The 23,323-nt window shown below is 46.3% G+C and overlaps 1 protein-coding gene across 8 annotated transcripts in view; it reads right to left on the minus strand.

Moving 5' to 3' along the window:
- Nucleotides 1-23,323, minus strand: part of RBPMS (RNA binding protein, mRNA processing factor) — a 203,792-nt gene that overhangs the window by 20,918 nt on the left and 159,551 nt on the right. For 2 of the 8 annotated variants that reach the window (XM_049866746.1, XM_049866750.1), the window contains exon 6: nucleotides 13,638-14,772. The exons of 1 other annotated variant lie outside the window; for it this stretch is intronic. In XM_049866746.1, coding sequence (XP_049722703.1) covers nucleotides 14,495-14,772 — 278 coding nt within the window. In that variant the 3' untranslated portion in view covers nucleotides 13,638-14,494. 5 more of the 8 variants (XR_007514978.1, XM_049866747.1, XR_007514977.1 and 2 more) reach the window with 5 other exon arrangements.

A 23,323-nucleotide genomic window follows, 5' to 3' on the forward strand; every position in this document is an offset into this window, starting at 1 on the left:
AGAGGCGCCTGACTTCACTTAGGAAAGGAGGTTCAGGAAGGACAAGGGGGCATCCTGAGCTTCTGCTGACAACAGGAATGCATCTCAGGTATCTCTTGGACCAGCTGAGCTAGAGACCCTCTGAAGGGACTGTACCAACAAAACCAAACCCACTGCCATCGAGTCGATTCCGACTCATGGCAACCCTATAGGACCGAGTAGAACTGCTGCACAGGGTTTCCAAGGAGCAGCTGGTGGATTCAAACTGCCAACCTTTTGGTTAGCAGCCGTAGCTCTCAAACACTGCACCACCAGGGCTCCAGAGGCACCGTATCAGGTACTGAATCAGAGGAAAGGTAGAGCACACGGCCCCAGTACTGGGAGAGGGCAGGGCTGTATTCCTTGGCAGCCACCAGCGGGCACCAAACTCATCTAAGGCAGGGCTAGAGTCATTTTTTTTGAGACCTGGTGGCACAGTGGTTAAGAGCTACGACTCTAACCAAAAGGTCAGCATTTAAAATCCACCAGCCGCTCTGTGGAAAGTCTATGGAGCAGTTCTACTCTGTCCTACAGGGTTGCTATGACTTGGAATTGACTCAACAGCAATGGTTTTTTTTTTTTTTAGGAGTCATTTTGGACAGTCACAGCAATCAGGGGACAATGAAGGACCAAAACCTTTTTTCTATGCAGGTAGACTAAAAAACATGTTATTTGGGGAATTTTGGAGTGAATCCAAGAAAAAGAGAAATAACGGGGAAATGTGGGAGTTGAACAAGGTAGGAGAGAGGGAGAGTGGGGTTTGGGAGAGGAGGGGGAGAAAAAGAAACAAGGAAAAACTTGTACCTACCCGTGGCTTATGGCTTGGTGCATCTCAATCCACTTGCTCATTAAACAAAGGGCAGAGTTGGAGCTGCCTTCTTGAGACAGGTGGTAAAGGGTGGGCCGGGGGCACAGGGTCCCCGTGGCAGGTGGGGGGCTGGGAACCAGACACACAGTAAACAGGGGGGTTTGTGTGCAATGGGGTCAGGGTGGAGCGGAGTGGTGGTGACTGGTGCTGCCTGGGTGTGGGCTGGGCGCTGCGCCTGACCAGGCCAAGGCACAATGGTGTTCACGGAGGAGACTGGCTGGGGAGGGACGCAGAGTGGATGGCATGGTTGTATCTCGGTGAAGGTGACTGAGAGCAGGAAGCCCTTCATCTCTCTCGCGACCACTCCATCCTCTGACAACCCCTCTCACACTGTGCCTCTTCCACTCATGTGCTCCTTCAGTCTCACACACAGTCTCAAGCAGGGTCCCTCACGCACTCTCTCAGTCTCACACAGTCTCACGCATAGCCCCTCACGTGCTCCCTTAGTCTCACGCACGACCCCTCACACACTCCCTCAGGCTCACAGGTGCCCTGCAGTGGGAGGGAGAAAACCGTTACAGCCTGTCGTAGGCTCTTGTTGGCCTGGTCTAGGACACCCAGGCACTCCAGGGTGACAGGAAGGCCGATGCAGAGCTGTGGGGCTGCCAGGGTCCAGGAAACATAGTGCTCAGCTGAGCTGAAGTCAGGGAAGCCAGGGATGGGGTCAGGCGGCTGGCTGATTCTCAGAGAGGTTGTAGTGGTGTGTGGAGTAAAGACAGGTCCCTGATATTCGGACACCACCGTGCTTGCCAAGGAGGTGGGGACTCTTCTCCCCTCAGTTCAGACTCCCCGCAATCCAGCTGAGAGGCTGGGCTGCGCCCACCTTCCAGCAGAGGGCAGTACCCCCCAGGCGGAGCCTGAGCTTCTCAAAGTTCTGCAGCCAGAGTTCAGGCAGCTGGCCCAGATGGAAGAGCTTTGTGATCATCGCTTCTGTTCTCCAGGGTAGGGGTGAAAAGGCTCTGCCTTACACCCACGAGAGCTGCTTGTTCTGCTGTGGCTTTTGGCCCCAGGCCACTTGTGCCCACTCTCGAGGGGCTGCTTTAGAGAGGTCAGAAGCCCTGGGGAAACCCATGGTTCCCTCCATCTCCATAGATCTATCCACTGCCATGGGGCCGATTCCGACTCAAAGAGACCCTATAGGACAGAGTAGAACTGCTCCATAGGGTTTTCAAGGCTGTGAATCTTTATGGGAGCAGACTGCACATCTTTCTCCAGAGGAGCAGCTGGTGGGTGCAAACCGTCGACCTTTCGGAGAGTAACCAAGTGCTTTAACCACTGTACCACAAGGGCTCCTCTCCACAGACATCAGGGCTTTAAACCTAATGATTTGAGCGATGTGACGGCAAGTCATGACAATGAGCCTTGACACGTCTTCATCCTGTCTAGAGAAAAATGCACACATGCATGCACACACTCACACAGGCACACTCACAATCTTGCACACAATTCCAGAGGCCTCTGCAGTTCCTGTTAAGAGCTTCTACCGCAATAAATAGAGTTCAAGCTAACAATTACTGATATTCTGTGCCAGACACTGCACTAAGCACTTCACATGGATTGTGACATACACCAATAAGGGGAATAAGCAACATGGACGACTTATGGAATCTCCATCAGAACTTAGTAAGAAACTCCATTGCCGAGTCTGACTCACAGTGACCCTATAGGACAGAGTAGAACTGCACTATGGAGTTTCCAGGGCTGTAATCTTTACAGAAGCAGACTGCCAAATCTTCCTCCTGCAGAGCCACTGGTGGGTACGAACCTCTGACCTTTCGGTTAGCAGCCAAGGACTTAACCACTGCACCACCAGAGCTCCTTAATGATAGCTATTATTATTATGACTCACGATCCAGGGGTCACATGCTTGAAGATCTACCATTACACTTCTTCAGGAATGCTCTTTTAAAATGTAGTACCCCTGCGAGGGGTAACACCGTAAGTCTCTAACACCTTAGCTGGGTACTAGCTACTGACTGTGACTGGTAACAGACAGGACAGGGGAACAGAAGAGCACCAGATGCCCAGAAAGAACTCAGGACAAATATAATGGAATGCTATAGAAAGTACGCATAAAAATAATTTCCATCGTCTTCTGTTTACAGTGAAGGAAACTAAGGCCAGAGAATTAAAATACATTCAGAATTCATGTTCTCAATAATGTTGCCAAGGACAGAAGATCTAGACTAGTCTCCAGGATGGACCCCTTGCCTGAGCCACCAGTCTTCTAGTGTGATACCACTATAAAACACTAAGAGTAATTACTGGCATTGCATGATCTATCTTCTAGTGGACTCACTTCCATGATCACACTTGACATCAGTCATAAGAAGTGCTTAACAGATGCATCACTCAATAACTTGGTGTTGTTCTGACTCATAGTGACCTTATGTACAACAGAACAAAACAGTGCCCAGTCCTGTGCCATCTCCATAATCATTGTTATGCTTGAGCCCATTGTGGTAGCCACCGTGTCAATCCAACTCGTTGAGGGTCTTCCTCTTCTTGGCTGACATTCTGCTTTACCAAAGATGATGTCCTTCTCCCAGGACTGGCCTCTCCTGATAACTGTCCAAAATATATGAGACATCCTTGTTTCTAATCAGCACTCTGGCTGTACTTCTTCCAAGACAGGTTTGTTCATGCTTCTGGCAGTCCATGGTATATTCAATAGTCTTCACCAAAACTGTAACTCAAAGGCATCCATCTTCTTCAGTCTTCCTTATTCACTGTCCAGCTTTTGCATGCATATGAGGCGATGGAAAAGACCATGGCTTGGGTCAGGCTCTTCTTAGTCCTCAAAGTGACATCTTTGCTCTTTAACACTTTTTAAAAGAAGTCTTTTGCAGCAGATTTGGCTAATGCAATACGTAATTTGATTTATTGACTGCTGCTTCCATGGTTGTTGACCGTGGATCCAAGTAAAACTCATGGTGGCTACTAATAATAAATATACTTTGGCTTAGCTATGTTCTTCTCTGTGAAATAAAGGGATAAGTCTAGATCAGTGGTTCTCAAAGTGTGGTCCCTGGACCACCCACATCACCTGGAATTTGCTAGAAATGCAGAAACTCTGGGGTTGGGGCCCAATGACCTGTTTTAAGGAGCCCTCTAGGGGATTCTGATGCATGCTTTGAGTTTGAGAAGCATTCCTCTTGATTAAGGTTTCCAAGAGTGTGGCTGGAAAAAGGCTAGTCTAAAGCTATTCAAGGGCCAAATAAATTTGAGATAAATGCATCGTGGATGCCCCTCCAGCAGATTCTTGGTACACATCAGCATACTGAGGCACTGAGAAGTTCTACAATAAAGAAACCTGTTTAACTTGAGTTAACTAACCCTAGGTTTCCCAAACTTATCTGACCACATAATCTTATTACTATTTAACAGCCATTAACACCTGTGGGTATTGAGAAACGTTGGTCTGGGAGGGAGACCCGTCCCAGTGGTAACATTCTGTGGATCTAAGGAGCTGATGCACACCAATATGGTACCCAAGTTTGTAGCTCTTAACAAAGGTAATTAGAGCTGGAAGACAGTCAAACCCAGTGGTCCCTGGATGTCTAATCTTCTGTATGGGAGCAGCTAAGGTTTTCCTCTCAGCTGTACTAACGCAGGTGCTCTCCTTGGATCCAGATGCCCCCTAGGACTAAGCTATCCCTGTAGAACAAGTACTTTAAAACAGTGACGCGAACAAATATATGAACGGCAGGAATGTTATCTCAAAATGAAATGATTAATCAGCTGTTGAGGCATGGACATTCTTAGGCAGCTTTCTACTACTATCCCCCAAGATGGAGTCCTAGATATCCCATGGGGGCTTTCCCAACACTGAGCTGACAGCATCGAGACATTCACACATTTTATTATAATCAACTGTGCCCCACTCACTCTAGACCTAAGGGTCCCCTCCTGAGCAGCATCACCAAACAAGGCATGTCAGGTCCTCCAGCAAGCTTGGTTAAGGGCTGACAGGCTGAGAAGAGGCTGCCAAGACAGAAGTATACCCTGGTCCAAGACGAGACACTCCAAAGTCACCAAATGGACTGAAGCAATGATTTACAATACAAAAAATTATCCTAATTACAGAGTTCTTTCAAATAGCAAGCCTCTGCATTTCCAAGAAAGCATTCACCGACACTAGATGAACACTTCTTAGGAATTTCTCTGCTGTATGACATGAGGCCCACTGAGCAGAACTTTGTAAAATATAACCCCTCCCTCGGCTCTCCTCCTCTCAAAAAACTGGCAGGCCACATTCTTTCTTTAATTAAGCCAGCCCATCCTCTCCTCAGCAGATACAAAGAGGATGAGACACAAGCAGCATTCTTTACTACTTGTCTGGCATATGATACTCCTTACCCAGGGCAATTAAACAAGTTGCTATTACTTTTTTTTTTTTATTATCTAGGCAAAATGTCAAGGTTTATGTGAATTTGTCCAAAGGTTAAGCCTGCCATCTCACCATCCCACCAACTGGAAACAAGATGAGTAAAAATGTCCTGGCTGGTGAATTCCATGCTCCAGCCAGCCCTATGCTCTCAATCTGGATGGCGGGACATTGCTAAGGTCTGGGCACAGGCAGAGACAAGATCTAGACTATAAGGGCCAGGCCGTAGGACTGGGAACACTTCCAAGTAAGACCTACTGAGGTTGGGCTTTCAGCCATAACTTTCTCTTCTGGGCTTTTAGCCTCTTTCCCTGCCTGTCCTGAGCACAGGCCAGGCTCTTGCTTCCAAACAGGCATGTGAAATGTGCTCAGACATCCCAGAAGTTCATTCAAGATGTCATGAGGGCCGAGGGCACCCAAGCGTGTAACACCCTGTGTCAGGTGAAGTCCACAGTGGTTGCTGGTCATCCATATTTAATTTTGTTAGCCTGTTAATTTTTAACTATGTTTGTTATCAAGGGCCATTAGAAGTCCCCAGGAGCTGAGCCCAGTGAAGCGAGAAGTACTTCGTGGCTGATGGAATGAGGCTTGAAGTTGGGGTGTCCCACTTTCCCATCCTGTCACCGGGGCCTGGCCCTTCCCCACTGGCAGCACAAATCCTGAATAAAACATGATCCCATTTGGAGTTGATTTTCTTTTTTTCCCTGTCACAATTGGTTTTCTTCAAGGAAAAGTTCACTTTCTCTTCATGAAGCCTATATTCTGATCCCAAAGTTTCTTTGCAGACTTGGTTTTTTGTTGTTGTTATTCCAAAAAGCAGTCAGAATTCACATACTTTCAGATGGTATATGGGTGCCTATGAAAGCAGGGTAAAGCCCTAGGTAGATGACTAGCTGACCCACCATGAACCCTCACCTCAATACACATAAGCCAGAAGCCATTATTCTAGCCCTGGATTCAGTTGCTTCTTTTCTTTACAAAAAAAAAAAAAAAGCCTTAGGCTTCTCTCATAGGTGTCTTGGCCTGGAGTCTCTATATCCTAAATGCTTCTTAAGCTTATAACCAAAATCAAAACCAAACCTGTTGCCATTGAGTTGATTCCAACTCACAGAAACCCTGTAGGACAGAGAACTGCTCCATAGTGTTTCCAAGGAGTGGCTGGTGGATTTGAACTGCTGATCTTTTGGTTAGCAACTGTAGCTCTTAACCGCTAAGACACCAGGGCTCCTGACAAAAGGAAGGAAATGGAAAAACTATTTTAATAATTACTACTCTATAGCGTTGTTATGAGACGGAAACAACCTGACAGCAACAGGTTTGGTAGGGGTTACTCTGTGCCAAAACCAAACCCGTTGCCGTTGAGTTGATTCCAACTCACAGCGACCCTAGAGGACAGCAGAACTGCCCCAGAGTTTCCAAGGAGCAGCTGATGGATTCAAACTGCCGACTTCACTTAGCTGCTGAATGCTTAATCACTGTGCCACCAGGGCCCTGCCAAACCTCTTACTCTACTGTAAAATAACTCCGTGAAATAGGCGCTCATCATTCCAACTTACAAATGAGGAAACAGGCTCAGGGAGGTTAAAACACTCGCCTTAAACCCACAAATCAGCAAAGCGGGTGGAAATCGCCATGAATACCCAGTTTGTTTAATTTCAAAACGCTGAGCCCCAACTGTGTGCCAGGCACTCTACAGCACCCAGCTATGGAAATCCGATCACACGCTCTGTAGGAATCCCAGGAAGAGGGGCATTCACAACCTCGTCACTTGCTGGTGAAACCAAGAGTTGAAAGAATCACTCTGCCAATGAACAAGGTCAGGGGAAAACAGACGTAGGATCCAGGGAGCTTAGTCTTACCCGAAGAACAAGACGGAACAGGCTTGAGAAACCCGGAAAAGGCAGTGCAACCAATGAAGGCAAGGCTGCCGATCCGTCAGGAGGCACGCTTGAAGTTGTTCTCCCAGTCACGGCAATGCATGTGTTCTCAGGATGTCCCCACACATCACACAAAGGTGTCAACTCTGGTCGGGGGTCAGTAGCACCAGCTGTGGCCAAAGGAACAATGATTGCCACCAACTCTGGATGAGGGATTTTGGACTACATTAAGGAATGAATTGTGTTCCCCAAAAGATAGGTCGAAATCCTAATCCCTGGACTTGTTGAGTATGACCTTGTTTGGGAGAAAGTTTTTCTTTCATTATCAGTTAAGTTGAACGAGGCCACCATAGTAGGGTGGACCCTAATTCCAATGCCTTCTGAGTGGTGTCTCATAAAATAGACAGGGAAACAGGGCCACACTCAAGGAGACGACAGCATGAGAGGAACTGTCTACTAGCAAGGGGGTGCCAAGGAATAGCAGGGGCTCCCAGAAGCAGAAGGAGACAAGGAAAGATCTTCCCCTAGAGCTCACAGAGAACACAGTACTGCCAAAGCCCTGAATTTGGACTTCCAGCCTTCAGAACTGTGAGGAAAAGACATTTCTATGTTTTAAAGCATATACTTTGTGGCGTTTCATTATGGTGGTCCTAGGAGGCTGAGATTGCTTCTACGGAGGCCAGTGAGGGCAGGGCAAATATTTATGACACCTCACTGCTAAGGGGGCTCCTTAGTTCTACAAAGACCAAACGGCAGAGGAGCGGAAGGGGTGGGAAGGGTAAATAGGATAGAGTATTTGCTTGGTGAGTGAAGTCCCTTGGGTTTCACAGTCACAGGTTACGAGGAGAAAAATCTCCCAAAGGCATAAGACGTAACTCCACTGCCCGGAAATGAGGCAGGGCAGATCTTAGTGGAGGGACTGTGGGAAGAAAGCGCTGGAAAGCCCAGGGAGGAATGGGCTGAGTGACCTGTGGGTCTTTTTCTTCTCCAGTCTCTCTGATAGGAAGGCATGATAAGGCAGCAGCTGGAAAGTTCAAGGACAGTGGGTTTGAGGAAAGCAACATGCAGGAATGCTTTAGTCTCTCTGGGCTCTCAGCTGTTTCCCACTCTGGATATGTTTCCCGTCAGGGAAAGGTTTTCTTCTGGCAGGCGTGCCCAGCCCAGCTAGAGGGGAAGAGTTCCTGCGTGGGACAAGTCCTCAGGCTCTGGCACAACCTGAGGGACCACACAGCTGGATGCAGGGCAGGTGCGGTTAAGTCAGGACGTCGGCGGCACTCCCACTTGCTCCTCCATCTGTCTAACCTGTCCCTCATTCACTCTTCCCAGCCTCTGGCCCTCCACCTGGCTGTAGCCATGGGACGCTGCAACTCCAGTAACGTCAAAATCCTGAGTGTCCAAACTAGCAAAGCCTTGTGGGTAAACTGGTTTAGTCCTGGGCTTTCTTCTCCTTGTTGAAAAATTCAGATGTTTCTTCAAAGGTGCCTGGGAAGCACTAACCACTCCCATCATTTTTAGCTTTTATTTACTAACTCCTTACTATGTGCTAGAGCCCTGGTGGTACAGTGGTTAAGAGCTCTGCAGCTAACCCAATGCTTGGCAGTTTGAATTCACCAGCCACTCCCTGGAAATCCTATGGGGCAGTTCTACTCTGTCCTGTAGGGTTGCTATGAGCCGGAACTGAATTGACGGCAATGAGTTTACTTTGTGCCAGGCACACTCTCTGTCACTGCCCTGGGCTCAGAAAGGAAAACCAGCACCTCAAAGCTCTCCCAAAGGGGTCAAGTCAGCACAGGCCAAGCCTCACAGGACAGTAAGCAAAATAGCCTGGGGCAGTGTTTCCCAACTCAGAGACAAAGGGACGTGCTCATAGGAGGCTGGGCTGTGCACACACGGCCTTGTCTATCTGCTCCCCCAAAACCCTACGAGGGTTGAGCCAGATGCACCCGGCCGAACAAAAAGCCTGACAAAATAGGGCACATTCAGGAGTCAGAGCACTTTAAGGAGTGCTTTCTCCTCACAGTCTGACCTTCACAGAGCTGCAAGCATAGTGAAAGGTAAATGTCAGAGGACTAATAGTTTCAATTATATCTGGAAACGAATTAAAGCCTCAAGCTGAACAGCCCAAAGACAACCTCTGTAGTCCTTGAGCTGTGGGTCTCCTAGACAGTCACAAGCCCCAGGTCTGGAGGAAGACAACATATCTTTGGGAAAGCCAGGCCTCGAGGACAAGGAGGCCAGAGGTGAAGAGCTGATTCAATCTGGAATTTACAGAACAAATGGGCCAGAATCTCTCAACTCTTCCCGAAGCTTCCATTGCCTTTGGGAGGCTGGCCAGCCCCGTCAAGTGCTGAAGCTGTCTCCCATGGGTCTCAGAGAGGGTTCTGTTTGCAGGCGACCTTACAGGACCAACCGCCATTACATTACAGCTTTGGCCTTTTTAACAGAAGACAGAAGACAAAAAAAAAAAAAAGAAAGAAAGAAATTAGGTTTTCCTTCCATGTGAGGGCCATATGTACCTGGGTAGGATGGATACCTGGTGCACTGCTGGGAGATTTCCCAGGGGTCATGAGCTCACCTGATTGCCCAGATTTCTCCTGCTCCCCAAGGACACTCCCTCTGGACCCCTACGCACATAAATATATCATGTACCAAACCAAAAGTTTTTGTGTCTTCTTTATCTCAGTGTACCTTACGGGGCATGGTTAGAGGCACGGGAGATGCACTGTGAAATCTGTTCAGGAAATTTGTGATTAATTCATTTTATTTTAAAACCTAGTTCTCAGATGCTACACTCACTCTGCTACTGAGTAAATGCCTGAGTCGGTTGGTGATGGGGCAGCTATGCAGGGAAGGAACCCACGTGATACTCCCAGGCCCATCTAGCCCGTTCTGAGCTTTCGGCCCTGCTTGCCTTTATGTCTTTTCCCATGGTCCACTGCTGTATTTATTTTAGGTTTAACCTTTAAAAATTTTCCAGTGTGTCACAAGGGACCTCCCAAGAGGCATGTCTTGCCCCCGGGAAGTCTCTGCTATGATTTTAAATCCTTTTGTTTTCTTTCTGCTGGGTGTTTTCCAGATTGCATGTATAGGTGATAGGTTCCAGTCATAAGCTGTATAGCAGCCCTGTGAGAATTCTGAAAGAACTGCTGTTCTCAGGGTAAATGCCTCCAAGGAAGAAGGAGGTAACCAGGACCCCCTCTCTTGGTCCTACTTACCTGCAAGAGTTTCTGGCCCAACAGTGTGATTGTGACTGGTGAAGGGTCAATGTGTTGTGTTTCTGGAATGTGGCACACACAGGGCGCTTCATTGACTTTCTCGCTTAGCAATGAGACTAAGAGCAAAAATGAACTTACAAAGCTAAGATGTGTGAATACGAGGTGCCGCAAACAGCTGTATCTTCTCTTCAGAGTATAACCTTCCTGAAAGCAATATTAAAACCTTTCTCTCCTCTTCACAGTGACTTACATAGTATAGTTAATAAATTTCAAATACTAAAGACCTTGAAAGTAAACAGAATGATCACAGCTAACAAGATTAACGGTCCTCTTAGAATCAGATGTTTGCTGCACTGAGTTGTCCTTTCATCTCTAAAAATAATAAGGCCATCTTGAGACTCATAGTCCTATTATCTTATCTAATAATTTTTAATCAAGTGGGATTTGACAGCAAATAAGCACCTTCAACTTAGAGCTGCGAAAACTGAGGGGATACCAGACCAGAGATTGAAGTTGGGGCAGAACTGGAAATGTGACTCAACTGTCCCCCTTTCAATGATATTTTCTGTCTCCTGGGTCCTCCTTCCTCTGGGTCATAATGGATTGATTGGAAAACACATCCCTTTGTTTCAAATAGCTAGCTACACCATCTCTACTGAAGTGAGTTGTCCCGGTAGACATGACCTACGGATGCTGGAACGAGAATCTTCCAATACTTAGCTGTTGGTGGTTCAGAAGCCCAAGAAGACACGAGCAGCAGCAACGAGGACTTGCTCTGGTGCCGACTCTCCCCAGGGTGCTTTTCCTGATTCCTTCTCTCTTATGAAATATACTCAGTGTCACAGGCCCTGGTTCTCCCCACAATTTCAGCAGAGGTAACACCTTAGTTCCAAAATTGCATCACCATGAAAACAAAACGCTGCAGTCTATTGGAGATCATTTTCGTTCTCATTAAAATTTTTATTGAAATCTCTCAAATGTTGTCAAGAAATAGTTTTTGTAAAAGGGGGAGGGGCGAATAGCTAAACAAGTACATTCAACAAGGGAGCTCCCTCTGCTGGTCTGCAGTAGGTTGATATGTTACAAACACATTCCCAGAGACAAATCTAATTTGCTGAAGAAGTGGACAAAAGACAGGTGTGTTGGGCTTTGCCTCAGGAGAGAAACACTAGAAGAAAAAAAAAATCCATGTCTCAAAACAGAGCACAACATTGCTAAGAAAAGCAAAATTATTTAGAAGCTTCTCCAAAGACATAGGTTTCGGAAACAAAAACTGAATTTATCCACTACGGGGAGATGCTCCACTCTGGCCTTCCCACTCTGCTCTACCTCCAATTACTAAAATCCTCTTAGGCCCTTTGGGTGAAGGTTAAGGGCTGTTTCCCCTGTCTTTGCCTCCAAGACTCTTCTTACGGGATTCCCATCTAGTTAGAGAAGAAAGATCCAAGGAGTCACTGGAATGAAGTCTTTCCAAAATGTCATCAAAGAGTAAGTCTCTGGTTAGCCAGTCCCGCAGAGTGACCTGGATCTAGTCATGGTAGAGCTACTTGTGACTTTGGATAACTCTTTCCTTCTTTCCAGGTCTGCTTTCTCATGTGTAAAGTGGCTCAGACTAGCTGATATGGAAAACTGCTACCAGTTCATTCTATGATTCTCATACTGGACAGATAAATTTAAATAACTGTATTCGCTCTTGAGTCTTTAGGATATAAAACCCAAGATCACACAGGGAATCCTCCAAGTGAGAAGAGAGGCTGAGCACATGGATCTCACTTGTATCAGATGAGAGCGCCACCGAATCTAGGATAGATGTGGCAAAGCCAAGTGGATTCCAGGTTGGGAAGACCTCAAAATCAAGGAAGAACTCAAAGGGGATGATCCCACCATGGGCAATGCATCCCATTAACACAAATGGCTGAGTCCACCTAACCTTGGCATTGTTTCTCCTCACCCTTCCTCACAATGAAAAGGCTTTCTGATTTCTTAGCTTCTGTAGGACCTTCTCCCACCATATCCCCAGGATCACGCCTGATCTCATTCATTACATGATTGAAGCAAGGGTTAGTCACCCAGTTGTCATGTCCAAAAGCCACAGTTCCCAGAACCTACTGGTCACTGCCAACACTTGATTACCCAGGGTAATGGTGAAAGGCTTTGCTTCGGATTAATCAAAGCCATGGATAGTCAAAAGACTTATGCAAACTTGGCACTGCTTCATGGTATTTATTACAGTTTGCCTTAATGGCTAATTGATCTGTATTATACAGGTAGTCCCCAACTGATGACATGTTCAAGTTGTGACAAGCTACACTTTTTTGGGTACATTTTATCATTAGTAATATATTGCAGTGCGTAATTTGCTGATGTTATTGTTCTCAGATGTTCACTTGGAGATATTCAATTTTATGATTTACTCTCCAAAACACTGCTGGATTTATAAAGATACTGATCAGAAGAGGCAATAATAATGAACATTAGAAAAAAAAAAAAGGTATTCGACTTACGTCGGAACGGATTTATGACGGAGTCGTCAGAACGGAAGCCTGCCGTGAGTTGGGGACTACCTGTGTACGCTTTATGAAGAAAGAAAACTGGGCAGTTTAGCAAAAGAAGCGGAATAGGGACACATCATCCACAGAGAAAGAAAGGGGTGGGGTGGGCAATGAACAGAAAAGACTCTCTTTAGTTGTTCCAGGTCATCTACAAAGTTATGTCTGGCCCAGCAAAGACATACCGATAACTCAGCAGATGATTTCCAGATTTCTCTTTCACCCCTTTCCCCCTTCCCCTGCTACCTGCCATTGCAAGGGTTACCAAGCAGTGCAATAGATGAAAGATAGAAGGAAAAGCGAAAGGCACAGCTAATCTAGAAACTGGGTTATCAGTCTCAGAATAATCCAGAGGTAACTGTTAGTTATGGTTACCTTAATTTTTCTCTGTGCCAAGTATTCTAACCATCACCATTAACAGTCTTCTTCACAAAGGTACTACTTTCTACCTCCTTCCCCCAACACAAAGGGTAGTCACGACTGGGGCCCACGGCACCAAGGCCTTCCCTTGGACTGTTTGCCTTCACTGTGCTGGGGAAACCAGGTAGTCCATGCACGAAGCATGGACAACTCGGCTGAAAGAGAATGGAAAGTTGTCCAGCCCACAACCCTCCTGACCCAATGGCTTTTGAGAACCCTCCTTGGGGGCTGCTCTGTTCATAGGTGTCTTTATCAGCATAGTGTGATTTTGTACAACATAAAAGAGTTTTAAGTCAGAAGGAAGAGTTTTCTGGGAAGCTGTTTATTTCATTCAGCCTTGTAAATGAACACAGAACAAAACAAACAAGAAAGCCCACCTGTCCAGCCCAACAATTTTTTGAAAACCAGGCTTTCCTGCTTAGAGGTGTTACACACGCAGTAAAACAAATGAAATCTGTATTCTTTCTATTGTCCTTGGTATTGAACATCACTCTTTGCAGGACAAAGAATGAGTGGTTATTTCCAAAGTTGAATCCTAACATTGATCACTACTGTTTACACAAAAAGCAAAGCTAAGAGAAACATTTGCTCCGGGGGGAGAGAAAGGGTTAGTAGGTAGACAGTAATCTTTGTGGACAAACCAGAGAGTTTGTTTATAAAATTTGGGCTATTCTTATCTAAAAAGGAAAGCCAGTCAGAACAGTGATCTCTACCTTCACCTGTAATTACATTCTAGACACTAGATTGTACCTCCTTTTCTGCAGGGTTTCCTAAAAATGGAAAGACAGCCACCACCCTTCATCTTTTCCATAACATATATAAGGTATCATATAGTCTTCCTCCTGGAAGCTCCAAACTTCCCCCTTTGGTCACTAGATTCTCATGGAACACAATCTTTCAATACACAGAAACACACACAGACACACGACTCTACGAGTGCGCGCCTCCCCTGCAGCCCTTCCACACGGCAAGGCACACACATCTATGCTCTGGTGACGCCCTCTGGCTAGCTGGAGCTGGGGAGGGAGCCTGGTCCCAGTCCCTCGTCTGTGATATGAGGGTGAGATCATTAAGGAAGAGAGAGGTGTCGTTTGGGGCAAACATCAGGCAGTGGGTGATATCATTGCTGTCAGACGGTCCTCTTAAGTCCTGGAGGAGTGTCAGCTTGATTTAGAGGGGATCATTAATCTCTTGAAGGTGGATCTGTTAGCTGGATAGGTGTTAGTTGTATGGTGTGCTCTGGGGAACCAGGTTTGAAAGGACTGGTGGTGGAGTGAGTGAAGTTGTGGCCGATGGGTATAAATTACCTGGGCATGCAGTGAAGCGGGATAGGTGAAAGCAGGAGGAGGTAGAGCAGGCGCTAACTCCGCTGGGTACAGAGGGTACGGGGCCCACACTTCAGGGCTACTGGGGTAAAGTGCAGGCACTGTGAGCTCATCTGCAAGAAAAGAATAAGGGAGAGTTAGTGGTTACCAGACAGCCGGTTTCAATTCAGAAAACAAAACACCAATAACCCCAAGCCCCAGTCAATCTTAGAAGTCAAATGACTCTCCTTCTTTTAATAACCTGTTGGATGTGGTCCCCCAAACTCTAAGTCAGGGAACAGTAACAACAACAGAAAAGCAACAAGCATCCACTGCTGCCTGTCTGCCCTGCAGAGATCTCTGGCCCACGGTCCACCTTGGACACTCTGATGTTTTTCCAAGTGTAGCTGGTGGAAACGGAGAACATGGGGATTTCCTGCACAAAACAGCAAATGCAGCTCCCACCCAATCCCAAGGAGAAGACCAAAGAGGGAGAACTGGTAGGAGACACCCCATGAGAACCCACTTCAGAGCCTTTGGGAGAACAATGGCCTACTGGTAGGACCCTGACAGACCAGAAGAGCTCTCAGACTTTTTGGTTTATCAGTGTAGTTATTGTTCACAAATAAATCATGATCATCAAGCTTTTTCCATTTAACCTTCAGAAGCACATGGCCAAACACGCTTTAACACCAAAGGGCATTTTAGATATTAAAAATTCAGATAATGGAAGTGAAACACCTTGAGTATCCTGGTTAAAGTTAAGCTTTATAAAGATCCAAACAAGAATGTTTTCTGTTGCTGTTGACACTGACTATATTTTCTAGGGAAAAAAAGGGGAGTCATGTAGCCAACAGTCTGGCCTACATGTTCCTCAGACAGCTCCGGTTCCATTCAGGTCAAGCTGCTGTTTGCCAGATTGAAGGGTAAGTGCCTGGGCCTCAGAGTGTATCAGGAAGCAATCCATTAAAAGTAAGAGCAAACACATGACAGAGTTTCTCGGCAAAGGCAAAATTAACATCAGTCAATAGTTACGAATCTGGACCCTGTGAAGCAGCCATCTCAGTATGCTTTTATCACCTGTCAAAATCTGAAATCAAGTAGGTGGGGGGGTGCTGCCCTAGATGCTGCTATCCTTTCCTGAGGGAGTCAGGGAAAGGTGACTCGATAAAGCCATTAGTGACCCTGCCATTCAGGACTGTCCAGGAGAGGTCAAGAGTACATGTGGCCAAGGTCAACTGAATCTCTTCATGCCCTCCCCACCATCAAAGAAGCCATTCTAGGCCTGTTTCTACCCCCTCACCCCTCCCCTCCAGACTCCCCAAAAGCTGCCTCTGGGCTGGGATTTCAGTAAGGGAAGCAGGCTACAAACAGAAAAATGCATTGTTGGGTATGGTATGGGGATCGCTCCATGGAGGAACCAGCAAGTAGCTGAGCCTATGGGCACATGTGAACAGTGTACAAGGTGTAGATGAGGCTTTTCGCAGCCAGCCTGCATGGCAAACACTGCTGACAGGATATGGCTGATGACAATCTATTCTGAGGGCAGACTGTGCTCACTTCCACACAGAACAGGGAATCCCAGAAATGTGGCTTAACCCACTACGGCTGGCTGTCCTCCGTTTCTCAACAAGGCAGTTAAAATTCCCACCTCAGAACTTGGTGAGGGGAATATTGACTGCTTGGAGAGGAGAAGAGCAACATGGTGAACTTCTTTTGAAATGGCCAGGTTCATGCAACCTACTTCAGAGTTCAAGGGTGTGTAGGTGTTTGTGGCCTGAGGCTTAGGAAAGCGCTCACAGAGGGGTTGAGAGAAGGCTTACCAGGCCCCTGGGTTTCCTGTCACAATGAAACCATCTGATTTCCATTAGAACAGCTCTTGTGGGAGCCCAGCTATGGAAACTAACTGCTGGCACAACCAATGCTTCAGATTTTAAACAAACAACCATTCTCAGGAATGGCATGCTATGATTGTTGTTATTTTAGCTACGATGCTATTTTAAGACATTCCCAGTCTTTTAAGAAAAATCGAGAGAGTCCCAAGACTGAGTGCACTAGTGTTCAGTCCATGCTTGCCCAGCCTGCTGTGGCAGCGGGAAGACTTGCCACCACAGGGATGTGCTTGGCTTGCGGCCTTTCAGTGTCTGTGGTCAGTGGTCCCTCGTCATCCTCCTGCCTGACAGGAATTTGCAAACTGGGGGACCTTTCACCTAATCAACAGGTGTTTCCTTTAGAAGGTCTTAACAATGAAATGAATATAGTGTAGGTGTTTGTTAAAATAGAACAACATGGAGATATCTGGTCTTGAAGGGAGAAATAACGGAGGTAAGGTGAAGCTGGGTTTCAACAGCAGCCTGACGGATAGAGCGTGTGATTCCTGGTCATCTCCGCTCTTCACATTGGGTTTAGAATGATGCTTAGAGTCAATTCACTCATTAATTTTTGTGTCAAACCTAGCCCAGCAGAATCGAGGACAGGTTTCCGAATCCCCTGCACTCAAAGTGGTTGAGTAATAGTAGATTCAGGCAGCCAGGCAAAGGCCTAAAAGAGATGATGGTGAGCTTACACTCCATCAACCCCACGATACTACTGATTACCTCCCGGTTTTCCTTATGTGGAAGAGTCTGGAATTACTGTAAGCCTCAAGGAACACATAGAACATAGTGGGTTGACCAGGGGAGGGGGGAAGAGAGTATGATATGGTGAAAAGTCGCTGGGGATTTTTCTTTTGGTGAGGACAGAGAGAGCAGGGCAGTGAAGGTGAGTTGGAATAACGTAACTTTCAAGGGCTGGCTAGTGAGAGCCCAGCCAGGCAGGACCCAGGTCTTGCTCATGTCTGTGCCCCTGGGCCAGCTCTGAGCCTGGCATTTAGTGTCCGATTGTATCATATCTGATGAAAACGTCTAAAAGTTGTTCAAGGTTATAGCATTATTTTCTTTGTTAAAGAAACTCAGGGAAAATCCTTAGGCTCTAGATCTAAAATTTCCCAAAATTTGCTGTATTTGTCAAGTGTGCACACACACACAAAATCTGATCAAAAGGAGGCTCAAACTAGAGCAGGTGTTACAGAGCAGTGACTTTCAAAGTTAAAATAAAAGCAGCGGAAGCCTTTCTTCAAATTAATTTTTCTAAGAAACCCCTGTTAAGAAACGTGTAGCTGTTTTGATTGAACTGGCAGTGGTGGTAGGTAGTGATGGCTGCAGTCTCTCAACCCCTGCAGTTGTCCCTGAGGTACACTGGGGTTCCAGAGAACACAGTTTGAAAATGGCTCTTACAGCTGCTCTCTGGAACCAATTTTAAAAGTAAGCTCCTCTTCAAAGTCTCTTTAAGTCTGAGGAAGGGAGGGACGATAGTAGCCAGAGCAGTGGGGTAGAAAGAAACAAAGAACAATGGAACAACTGGGATGGAAAAAAATAGGCTCTTTGGATGGACGTGGACTTCAGTGTGCAAAGCTACCTGGGACTGCAGATGGAGTCCCTGAGTGAGCCTCACAATAAAGGGCTTGTCTTAGTCATCTACTGCTGTTATAACAGAAATACCACAGGTGGCTGGCTTTAAGAAACAAATTTGTTCTCTCACAGTCTAGTGGCCTGGAAGTCCAAATTTAGGGCGCCAGCTGTAGGAGCTTCTCAGCACAGGGACCCCTGGTCTAAAGGACACGCTCTGCTTTCTTGGTGGTAGGAGGTCGGTTTCCCTGTCTCTCTGTTGGCTTCTCTCTTTTATATCTCAAGAGACTGGCTTAAGACACAACCTAATCTTATAGATTGAGTCCTGCCTCATTAACATAACTCCCTCTAATCCTGCCTCGTTAACATCATAAATCACCAAAAAAAAAAAACACCAAACCTGTTGCCACTGGATTGATTCTGACTCATAGAGACCCTATAGGATTTACAACACATGGGAAGATCATATCAGATCACAAAATGGTGGACAATCACACAATATTGGGAATCATGGCCACAATTCAATCCATAACAGGGCTGAATGAAGAAAAATTTGACCCAAGAAATATACCAGGTAACATAATAAGAAGACTGTAAATCAACCAGGTGGAGCTAATCGTTCCTTCCTCCATGCTCCTGCAGCCCGTTGCCCTGTCATTTGAGTCGGTGCTTCTCAAAGTGGGGGATCCTGACCGACAGGCCTGCACCATCTCCCTGAAGAACTTGTTGGAAATGCAAATTCTTGGCTCCGCTCCAGGCAGACCTACAGAACCGGAAACTCCGCTGGTGTGGTCCAGTCATAACAAGCGCTGCAGGTGATTCTGTAGCACTCTCAAGTCTGAGAACCAGTGCTGTTCAGTAATTTATCTTCTTGTATTTCTCTCCTACTGTATTATCAGCCATTTGACCAAGGTGTTGGAGTCCTGGTGGTGCAGTGGTTAAGAGCATGGCTGCTAACCAAAAGGTTGGCTATTCGAATCCATCAGCCAGTCCTTAAAAACCCTATGAAGCAGTTCAACTTTGTCCTGCGGGGTCACTATGAGTTGCAATCAACTTGATGGCAATGGGTTTGTTTTTATGGTCTGAGCCAAGTGCTATGTGTTTTGCTTCCAAAGAGCTCAGCATAGTACCAGTCACAAGTAGTTTGTTAAATGAATGAATGAATGACACACTCCAGGAGAGAGAAAATGCAACCAAAAGCAATGACCCTAGACTTGTTTTTTGAGAGAAACTAGGAGAGCCAAAGCAGATCCAGCCTGACCTCCCCTGCGTGGCTTGGAGTCATGTTTACCTCTCCTTACAGTTACAAGTAAGAAGCCCAGTGGGGGTAGCCTGACCAGGTCAGGATCACACGTGTGGTAAAGCAGCCTCACAGTCACCTACATATCAGTATGAGGCTGAGGACGCTCCTAAAGCCCGCACATGCTCCTTCCATGGAACCGGGTGTGTGGCAGAATGAGCTTTTTGCATCTTTAGACTTTTTTTGGTTGGATTTTCCACAGAAGAAGTCCCTCGAGGGGTTACTCAACTGAAGGAGGTGGCAATCGCAGGGTAGTGGTATGGTCTTGATGGGTCTCACCTTCCAGAGCCATAGCCCCTTCTGCACAAACTTAATAGGATAGGAAGACTGAAAAAAAGAAGAGTCATTCTGCTGCCCAAGGCCCATTGGGATGAACCGGAGTTCAGGGAAGGGGTGAGATTTTTCTTGACAAAAGATGCTCTTGACCACCCAGAGTCAGCAATGTCCCAGTGAGCAGCAAGAAGCAGGCCAGGAAGCCAGGGCTGTTTCGCCCCGCCTAATTAAACCCTCCCGATACCAAAACCATACCAAACACATTGCTGTTGAGTTGATTCCAACTCACAGAGACCCTAAAGGACAGAGCAGAATTGCCCTAAGGAACAGTGGGTGGATTCGAACTGCCGACCTTTTAGTTAGCAGTTGACCTTTTGGTTAGCAGATGTAGCTCTTAACCACTCCACCACCAGGGTTTCCACTTTTCTGATAGGATGGATAAATCCTTTCCCACTGCACCAGATCTAGCTACGTGTCTTCTCCCTTCGTACTTTCTGATGATAATGTTGTTGAGGGCCCACAATGTACATCTGAATAGCCCTTTTTCTCAGCTTGAGAATATACAACCAGAAGAGCTCATATTGGATCAGCAAGAATGAAAAACTCCCCCAAACTTCACTCTCCAATGAGCTTGAAAAGAAAGCACTGAGATGTCTGTCCTTGAGGAAAATCCAAAGAGCTGAGGAAGACATCTAGCCTGCCTTTTCACATTGTATGAGAAAACAAAGACGCAGAAAGGGGAAATGTCCAGTCCAAGGTCACACAGAGACAGAGATGAAGATGAATGTGACTCTTACGTATGGCCACAAACCTCTGAGAATAGCTGAGAAAAGAAGAACAGAGTCACAGACCGGGCCCAAGAACTTTAAGCTAGTCTTTACTTCGCCTCCTGGATATGCCTATATTTAGAAATATTCCATGTCAACTTAATACTCAACATGTCCAAAACTAAACACACTCCTCCAACTGCCTGTCCCTCCTTGGTTGCAGATTTCAGTAAAAGACTCCACTTGGTTGTCCAAGCCAGAGACCTGACAGTCACCCAATTCCCTGCCATATTCAATCTCTCACCAAGGTCCTGCTGAATTTATCCACCATCCACTATAATTTTAACCATCACTACTAAACTGCTGAAAAGGCCTCCTTAGTGGCCTCAGCACTGCAGCCAGGATGATTTTAAAATATACAATTCAATCAAGTCACTCTCCTGCTTGAAATCCCTCTATGATTCCCTCCCCCCCCCACCTTTTTTTTTTCTCTGGGTAGTGTCTGAACTGCATGACTCCATAGTCTGCAAGAGCCTCTACTATCTGGCCCTTGTCAATCTCTCTGGCCCTGCTCTCACCTGTTCTCCCTCATGGTCAAGAATCAGTCATTTCAGTTGGTACACTGTGCCCTGTTCTCTGTCACTTGTAGGACTTGGACACTCTGTAGGACACCCCACCCTGCCCCCCTTTCACCTGGCTAACACCTACTCATCCCTCAGAAGACTCCATCAGATGCTACTTCCTCCCAGTCTACAGGAAGTGCCCTTCCTTCTCTGGGCTCTGTGGCAGCTACTGCCAGGGCTGCAAGCTCAGGCTTCATTGGACCCCAGTGCCTAGCTAACAAAGCCGATCAGAAAGTCAACCATTTACGCTTAATAAAAAGAAAACAACGACAACAACAATGAACAGAAACAAACGTCCATCCTGCCTTTCAGAGGGGGAGATGATCAGATTGTGGCTTAATTCAATTCTGTGCGGGACAGAAAGATGCAATAAGGAAGATGGACGTGACAGCGTGTAACTGATCACTCCTATGAAAAATGACACTTCAGCCCTTTCAAAATGGCACCTGATATTTAAATACTTTTTTATACATAGCTAAGAGCCTTGCACATCCATTATGATATTGGATATTGATTAAAATCTATGGGGGGAAGAAAAGGCAGTCATTAGTACCCCAATTTTAACAATGAGAAAATCAAGGCATAGGGATCTACTTAACATCTCATAGTTAACTTACTGTCTGAACTGAGGCTAGAACCCAGGTTTCTTGTCTCATGGCTCAGGGTCCCTCCCATACACCACCCTGCCCTCCCTGGGGTGAGGGGTGGATGCCCTGGCTACTGGTGGAGATGACAGGCTCCCAGAGTCCAGGTGGTCTTCACCTCTAGCTTTGAGCATGCTCAAATTACTATCATAAACTCAGGGAACGAGTCCTCCAGTAGAACTTGCCTGGTCAATTAAAAATTCAGCCAGAAAAAACAGCAGCCATGCCACAGAAGAACCAAACATGATGAAAAATTCCACTTTTAATGAATACAACAATCCATTTTGAAGCAAGAAAAATAAATAAGGATTCTGTTAGCAGTCAACTCCCACTCATATACCTCTGCAAGTAGTTGATCCATGTCTGTGAAGTAAACCCTTCAAAAACCAGCCTTTTGAGGTCCTCTTTTGATGACTCTCCCATCAGGGCGTGCTCGCTGCTGTTAGGGCCAGAATGCCACCCATGCCCGGCTCCCGTGGCCCAGAGCAGTGCATACTGGGAAGGTCACACGCCTTCCCTGGCTCCACAAGAAGATAAGGGGAAGATTTTTATGACAGAAGGTAACCAAAAGATTTGCTGAAAACCTCAGCACCAACCAGCACAAACCACCGCGATCAGTTATCGCGTTTTGTGCAGGTTGGAACCAAAGGCATTAAGTGCTGGAGACACAAAAAAATAAGCCTGTCCTCAGCCCTCCTCCACTTCTACCTGCTCTTTGTCATGGAATTGGCCACATTCACCATTTCAATTACTAATTCTATTAAGGAAACCCCATAGATCTATAGCTCTGACTTCTACTCCATTCTAGACATCCTAAACTCATCCAAAAGTGAACTTACTCTCAAGCCAATTTCTTTCCTTGCTTGCAACTCTTTCCTCTCTTTTCCAGTACTCAGGTTCAAAACCTCCTTCATTTGTCATAGTCAAACAACTGCTAAGTCCTAGTAACAATAAAGATGACGAAGATAATGATAATAATGGGAATGACAGTAACAGCTAATGTTTATGGAGCACGCTCTGTGTCCCAGACAATATGCTAATGCACAACCTGGTGCAGATCATTCAATCCTCCTAACTCCTTGTGGTAGGTACTCATGGAAGTCCCTTTTACGTTATGAAAAAGCAGAGGCACAGAGAAGTTAAATGACTAGCCCAAGGGCTCAGAGCAACTGGTAAAGCCAAGATGTAAAGTCAAGGTCATCCTGCATCTAGAGCCCAGACCCTTCACCTCTGCATTTCTCTGCCTGTCCACATTGATTACACCTCCATGTTTTTCTTTCCATCCCTGCTTCTCCCACCCTAAGGCAGGTTCTCACCTTGATTCTTTTAACAGCCTGCTGACTTCAAACTGGCTTCCTAATATCTTCCACTGGAATTGACACTCCAATATTTCTCTCATAATACAGTATTCTTGGAGTGTCCCTTTAAGCCTGCAGGAAGGCAAACACAGACCCACAAAATAAGTATGCCAAGGAAATTCCAAAAGCTAGTTGGTCTTGATTCGACTGGCCTAGAGGAGTTGCCTCCTCTCCAGTTAATGAATTTCTGCCATTCCTCTTAGCAGTCACTGCTCCCACGATCCTGTTCTTTCTTTACTGACCAGCTGTTGCATGCCAAGAACCATCCAATGCA

Source organism: Elephas maximus, chromosome 22 (genome assembly GCF_024166365.1).
Source record: "Elephas maximus indicus isolate mEleMax1 chromosome 22, mEleMax1 primary haplotype, whole genome shotgun sequence".
NCBI lineage: Eukaryota > Metazoa > Chordata > Mammalia > Proboscidea > Elephantidae > Elephas > Elephas maximus.